Raw genomic sequence first — 7,784 nt, 5'->3', positions numbered from 1 at the left:
AGTTATAGCGCTTATACACTGATATAAAAAAAATTAAATTATTTCTATTGATCTCATGATGTTTCAATAAAACGAAGACGACAAAACAGAAATTACATTAGACGAGGTCCTGCCTGGGCTAGGCCTGCTTTGAATTGGGTAGGCAATAGGCCATCCCAACTATCGAAAAATAAAAGGCAAAATATGTTTAACATCCAATTTTTTCATCTTCACTTGGTAGAGCATTCCAAAAAAGAGAAATAAAACTCTGAGTTTAATATTAACAGGAGATTTTCAGCAGCATTTATAACCCGAGCCTCAAAATGTAGTATGTGAACACGAACATTGTTGCATTCACCATATCTCGTTCAGCCGTTAGACACAGCAAATGAACTACCACAGTATATTGTGGATATCCCAAAAAAAGACATGAAAATCTATATGAAGTTTACAATGAACGGTAATAATATAAATTTGTCCTGTAATGTTTTATTTGGATTACTTTTGACAATTATGAAGTAAAATACAACTCAAACAGGTAATTTTAAAGATGCTTTGGTTGATATTATGAAACAACTAGGCCTAGTAGAATTGCCTCGAAAACAAGACTGTGGTCAAGCTACAGATGTTATTGCAATCAACATGTGGCAAGTCAATTAAAACAGAAAGTTCTATCGGATGAGAGCCTTGCTAATCCGGTTATTTGTCGGTGCTAGCTTGCGGGGTGAAGCGCTTGTTTTCTATCAGGTGACCCCATTCATACGGTCAGTGTCAGCCTCATAACAAGCACTTGTTCAATAACTATGATATCACCGGTGTAACCTGCACCGTCGGAACGACATTTTACTTTTCTGAAGAATGCTTTTCTGAAGGTGTTGTATTATACCAGGCAATAGTCTACAAATAACATCTTTTGAAACAGAATAAAATGTATAAATGGAAAAGGCAAAGGTTAAACAGTGTAAATTAATTACCATCATAAAACATATTCTGACAAAAATATTGATGAGATATAGAAAATAAATGCAATCGGCAATGAATTAATAGTACTGTAGTTGATATTAACGGGTGTAAAATACAGTACAGTGCAATCTGTGAAAAAGTATATGAAAGGTAAAATGTTGTGGTTTGGAAAACAAAACGATAGTGTGAGAAACAATGGATATAAAGGAAAGGCAACATTCATTATTGATCAATAAATTTTAAGTTCAAATGCAAATATACAGTATCTGTACTTCTGTAATTTTCATAACATTTTTAATATATTAAAAATTTATATGTAATGTATACAAAATCACATTACAACATAAAATGTCAGTAAAATGTCTTAACAAATTAATGTCTACAATATGCAGTACTACTGTATATTTCGTCCAGTATGCTAATCTATTAATATCAACACCAGCATCTGTTTATCACCTGTCAACATCACTTGCCAGTATTTGGATAGCTTTGGTAGTACACACTGGAAACCTTCATTATGATTTGCAACTAAAAAGCCATGAACATAGACCTATCAAACTTTTGTCTGTCAGACTCCTCATGTTTGAACACACAGAGCCCAATCACACTTATTACATAAGCCAAGATGTAAGACGAACATGATTTAAAAAATCTAAAATCTGAATGTCGTGCGTATAAGACAACCCTCTGTTTTTCAATCATAGTTTTCAATTTTAAGCATTGTCTTATAGATGAGTATATGGTACCCAAATGTTAGTGGAATGAGAAGCCATAACCGGAATAGAACAATATCTGTTTATCGCACGTGATACCTCTTAAATAGGTTAAATGCTCTTCTATAGAGTTCAATATGAATTGGAAAAAAGCCAGTAATATAAGTGTCAAGCTAATTATAAATTGAAAATCTATCAAAATAACAAACATTATGAAAAATATAATTAGCATTGCTATAAGAACATTAACCCACCAAATGCTAAAGGTCATTGGAATAAAGGTATATTTATGCTGTACACAAAGAAATACTGTATTGACTGAAATATTATTAGCTTTACAGTACAAACTATATTCTTGGTACCAAGCTCAAGACTGAAGAATAAAAATGTATTATTGATTTTATACAGTATAGCAAAGCAAATTTTTGACTAATCCATGGCTCTGGCAAAATAACATCCAACCAGTGGTGCTCCTTCAAAGCATGATGAAAGGATTTTATGAGGCTATTGTAGTACAGTAAACATCTACCAATTATGAACCTCCCATTTGTGAAAACTCTCGATTTTACGAACCAAATTTTAACTACAAAAACATATTATAAAATGTCTTTAAAAATCTTCAGAAATACAGTAATTTAAATTGTTAGATCAGTTAAGAGAGAAATAACCGAATAACAAGAAAAATCTTCGAATAACAACAAAAATAAAATCATTAACTATGATAGTTTGTGTCATTGATTTTATTGTATGATGGGCTTTTTATCATATTGTGTTGTTTAATTGTACAGTATTGTTGTTTTGTAAGTACTGTAAGTCAATTTGCAAATTTGTATTTTTAACATGAGTTTGACAATAAAGAATATAATAATAATTTTAAATAATTATTAATGAGCATTTATAAGGATCAAGAAACACTATATAAAATTAACATTTTCATGACAGTACAGTTTGCAAAAAGCTTAGATTAAAATAGAGCAAGTCTAAGCAACTAACAATAGATTGCAACGATTTTAATTCTGCCTACGTACTTCTTAACTGCAAAAGCATCTTTTGTACTAAAATAATTTGCATAGAACTGGGTTTTATGACATACTGTATTGTAGTTGAAAATGTATGGATTTAGTATTGAACATTTGATATCTGAAGATTTGATCATTTAATGTTGGTACTCTTAATTATCACAGTAATCTGTGGAGTGTGAAATTTGCACCAACTTGCAGAATAAACATTTAGCCATGTCTACTTATTAAAAAGTTGCTCCAAAAAAATGTAATTTAGTAATTATATTTTGGCTACCACAATAATTGCTTAGTAGTCTTAATGTGAAACGAAATCATGTACGTGCCACAGTATTACTTACCTATAAATGTCACTTATTAAATTTTATATATATTAATGTTTTTACCATTAATTATGTGTGATTTTGGACCCTATTGGAAATGGGCTGGACTCCTGCCGTTTGTGATGCTTAATAATACTTTTTACTTTTTCGTTCAAAATCATTCCTATATTGTGTCAATAGGCCTACAGTATGCCAAGCATCAACTAAATTCAATCAATCAATGACCATTTTTAATATCATCAACACCACCATTACTAAATTAAATATTTTCACAAATGCAAAAAATACTGCAACACTTATACAGGAAAAGACTTAGCTGTAAGAATGAGGAAGTCTGTAAAATGCTAATCACTTGAAGAAGTGAATTCCATTGCCTACTGTGGGGAGAGTGGGGTTACTGTAGTTGGAATGCGGGGTTTGTTGAAACACTGACATTTTGGGACATACATAAAATACATATTAGTTCACAACCATGTAATGGTAGGTATTAACTATAGCCATCCACCACGTTGACTATAGGACTGGTGTTTCACTGTTAATTTGGAGGCGGTACAGTAGAGGTATGTATTTTTTAAATTTCTAAATAAATTTTTCATAATTAAACAATTTTGCAATATCTTGATGACGTTCATAGATTAGGTTGAATAGTTTGTGAGTATGAGGCAATAGTACAGTACATATTGAGAAACAAACTTTTTAGTTAAACAGCACACACCACAATGATTGTGCATCCTTAAATAAGCATATAATCAATTACAAAAAACAACTATTTGTTTTTAAATTGGTAATTGTACGTTCTCTAAAAAAAAAACATGAATTGAATACAACATGGAATAATGATTCAATGAACAAATGGAAAAGTTCATTAATTGTGAGGGTACCAGTAAGGAAGATAAAGTATGAGCAATGGCAGTACCGGGGGGGGGCAGTGGGTGAAATGCTCTAAAATTTTGGGCCATTCCAAGAGCCATAAAATCTGTCCCCCATGAACCCCACCTGAGACTTTTGTTCCGGGAACTTTGACTTAGGCTCTAGGGAAACTCTTGATTCAGACCCATTGTCAGAGTTGTTGGATCCCATCACAAAATTTCTGTAGCCACCACTCAATATGGGGTGATATGAATACCAGGTCTACTGTATACTGCACTTACAGTACATACTACTGTACTTAAGAGGAGCTGGCATTATGCATGGGATACAGTAATGCAGCATTATTACCTTTATCATACTTTCCAATTTCACCAATTCAACCAGGAGCCTCCCAAGTTTTCCTGCTAAATCCCAGTTCCCTGAATATTATAAAACTCCTACTGAATTTCAGAAAAGAACCCAAAATACAATACCAAAAACCACTAATTAGCTTTTTACTTAGTGCCAATCATTAAATATTTGTGTCAATTTTTCCATTGTGTGCCAACTTTTCCAACAATATCAGCATACAAAGTCTTTCAGACACCTTGAAAGATCGGAATTCAGTATCTTGAGTATCATGAATTTTGAGTTCCAGGGGCTGGAACGTTTGTTATAAATAATTCATATTTTATTATTGTATTTAACATGGCATGTCATATGGTTATTATAATATTTCTGTGAAAGATACTTTTCATGATTTTTTTTTTTTAATAAGCACATTTTACAAATTACCTAATGGGTTACAATTAACAACAAATTGAGGATATGTTGTTGATTTCATTTCATTTATAATAAAGAAGTGCATTGGGGCCCTAAAAATAACCAAGTCACTATGACAAAAGTCTGGAGCCCCAGTGAGGTTTTGTCACTGAAGAAATTCTATTTTTGATGCTTTGTAAAGTCAAGTAGATAAAATAAAAATAACTACCCTTTTCAACTATATGTTTTTAAATTGTTGATAAAGTTTAAACTTAGAAAGTATTTTCTCTCATCAATAACAACTCTGCATGTATCCTTTAAAAAATTTGAGATTTTACTACTATGAAAATACAAATTCAAGGACATTTTTTTTCCCAGGAAATGACAGTACTGTTGGGGTTAGGAATTAGATGGCTTTCTTAATATACTGGAAAACAACCTGGACTTTCTGTCGGTCTTAACGCTTAGCTGGCTATAATTGTGACGTCACTACTGGTCTATGATTATAGACCATTGCCATACCGCGGTCTAACCAGTTAGCCGTCTTAAATTTTAAAGCTTACTCAGAGGAGGCTTAAAACGGTCTTAAATCATTTTCATCATGCAGGTACTAGACCTGTAGGCCTAGACCGTCAAAGACTAAGAATCTAACGACAAATATTCCGCAAGCTTCTGAGCATCTGTAAAATCCGGTCTACGTTTACTTGTGTTCATTATGATAAATATGCATGTTTGAGCAAGAATAACAGCACCCTCAATTTTATTTTACCAGTGAGTGCTTGTTTGCGTTGCAATACTCAAAGCGGTCTAAGCGAAGACCGTTTTATAGCAATGGTCTTAGCAGAGTGACTTTAGTAGACCGTCTAAGTGATAAAGCCAGATTTATTCGAGGAGTTTAAAAGAGACTGGTTAAAAGAGCTTTCTTAACACATTTAATTTTATTTTGCTACACACGATGGTGTCACCCATCGGGTCAATCATGTGTCAAAGTTGTTTACCATTTTAAAATTTTCCAAAATTGGTCGCTATGTGTTGATATTTTCAGCTTTTTACAAATTACAGTAAAATACATTAATGAGTATCTAAAAAAATAATTAAATATCACGGAAAGTGGATATTAAACATAGGATAATTTCAGGAAACTATGCTAGATTTTTCATGCCAAGATTATGATACGTATCCAATGAACTACATAAAAAGTGACAGAAATGTTACTGTTATTGTTAAAACATGCAACTTGCTATACACATTTATGTAATATCTAAAACTGTAACTAATTGCTCAATTTTGCATTTCAAATGCATTTCATTGTATTGCTGAGAATTAGTAGTTTTCTATGTTAGTTTTTGTCTTTGTCTATGTTTTTTTATAAACAAGTTTGTATTTGGTTGTGACATAACTATCTAAATAGGCCTAGGCCTAGTAACCAGGCTAGGCTCTAGGCCTAGTAGGCTAGGGCTGGCATGCCTAGTACTACTACTGGAGTCTAGTCTAGGCCTAGGGCCCTACTACTACTACTACTACTAGGCCCTAGTACTCATAGGCCTATTTATAGGCCGACCATATAGGCCTAGCATAGTCTTGCAGATTTAGTAATAATAATATAATAATAATAGTGTAGTTTTATATGGGCCTAGGCCTAGCGCACAAATCCATCTAATGTAAGATGCTCAGGGCGCTTGAAATGTATATAGTAGTATAGGCCTAGTAAGCGAAGATTACTAAAAATTACATTGTGTTGTTGGAGCTGTTCAATTACACAAAATCAAGCAGGCATTGGGCCTAGATCAGGCAGCCTAATAAAAGTATAAGCACAGGCTAGACGTAGCCTAGTTACACTGGTGAGTGAGGCCGGGTAAGAACGTGGCTGGCGAGGGTGAGTGTCAAAAAAACAAGGCTTCCGCCCAGCCAGGGAAAAGTCTGGTTTTCTACATTTACAAAGTAGCAATTCATTTTAACTCTACTGATTCCTTTAATAAGCCTGCATAGATAAATAAATATCAGTCACCAACCTGACCAGTAATACCCGTTATAAGAGCAACTTTTAAACAGCTTTTCTTGTCGGCATTCATGCTCTCATCCACGTCGTTCCTGTAGGCTGCCATCTTTCATTCGTGTAAACATTAATGTCAAAGGTCAAATGTGGTTTCGTTCCTAAGATGACGTCAACGGCAGCCAAATTGTGAGCGAAACCTCGGGCGTGTTCGGACAAGTCCAAATGAGACGCTTTCTCAATGACGTCATCCGAAACAAGGGCTTTTCTTGTGACACTCCACCAATGAGCTTCGCTGGGACCAGTCAGGTAGACACATGCCCGATAAAATTAATAGAGTTTTATAATCACAACAAGTATAACTAAAGAGGGAAATGGATTGTGTTCTTCGATTCTCCGTCGATCCAGTTAGGTCTACTACTACTATATAAAGAGAGTTATCGTACAGTACTTCAATTTCAAGCCAATATAGTCTCTCTTTCAAGGAAAGAAAATATTTTTCATTTTCAGTGACAATGAACTCGATAGGTATTTCATACTTTCTTCGTCCTATTGGATTGATGCAGTACGAAGAAGTATTTAAAAATAAAGGATACGACATAGAAAGTGACTTTCCAACACTGAATGAGGAAGATTTAGATCACATGAGGATTGACGATAAAGTGCATCGTCGACTCATTTTAGAAGCAGGTACGTAATCAATAATCGGTTCCTTATTGTTAAAAAGTAGTTTTTAGGCCTATTCATTATTTGGTTAATGGTAGGCTATTTTAAATTTAAGAGATATGATAAGCAATTTTTATATAGGCCTAGGGCCCATGCCGCATTCAAAATGTTTTATTCGCTTCATATACTTTTTAATATGCATAGGCGGCCCTACAGCTATAGACTAATAAATGCGAACGTGTATTTATATGAAATTTACAACAATCTAGCTATAGGAATATAGTATACTGTAGCTCGGCCTAGACTACTTAGTAGCCTATTCTAAGATCATATCATAATTGCTGTATAGAATTCACATATTTTTATACCTAGCATTGATATTTAGATGATCTTTGGTTTCATCAAAGGGATTGCTATTGTGGCCTATATAAAACTTCAGAATGGTGCCAAATATTTAGGCATTTTATATATATGCATCACTGGCTATGCCATGCCTACAAAATAGGCTATATAAATA

At 33.5% G+C, this 7,784-nt stretch overlaps 2 protein-coding genes across 5 annotated transcripts in view; one reads left to right on the top strand and one right to left on the bottom strand.

The window, feature by feature from the left end:
* Nucleotides 1–6,833, bottom strand: part of LOC117111320 (GDP-mannose 4,6 dehydratase-like) — an 81,509-nt gene extending 74,676 nt beyond the window's left edge. For all 4 annotated transcript variants that reach the window (XM_033254251.1, XM_033254250.1, XM_033254249.1 and 1 more), the window contains exon 1: nucleotides 6,621–6,833. In XM_033254251.1, coding sequence (XP_033110142.1) covers nucleotides 6,621–6,713 — 93 coding nt within the window. In that variant the 5' untranslated portion in view covers nucleotides 6,714–6,833. The remainder of the gene's footprint in view (nucleotides 1–6,620) is intronic.
* A 76-nt stretch (nucleotides 6,834–6,909) lies between these two features.
* Nucleotides 6,910–7,784, top strand: part of LOC117111321 — a 27,490-nt gene continuing 26,615 nt past the window's right edge. Inside the window, exon 1 of the mRNA XM_033254253.1 lies at nucleotides 6,910–7,291. Within this exon, the coding sequence (XP_033110144.1) occupies nucleotides 7,117–7,291 (175 nt within the window). The 5' untranslated portion in view covers nucleotides 6,910–7,116. The remainder of the gene's footprint in view (nucleotides 7,292–7,784) is intronic.

Source organism: Anneissia japonica, unplaced genomic scaffold, assembly GCF_011630105.1.
Source record: "Anneissia japonica isolate Jap-2015-1 unplaced genomic scaffold, ASM1163010v1 scaffold287805_len679488_cov178, whole genome shotgun sequence".
NCBI classification, from domain to species: Eukaryota; Metazoa; Echinodermata; class Crinoidea; order Comatulida; family Comatulidae; genus Anneissia; species Anneissia japonica.
Note: the sequence above shows the minus strand (reverse complement) of the source record. Positions and strands in the feature narration are given on the sequence as shown.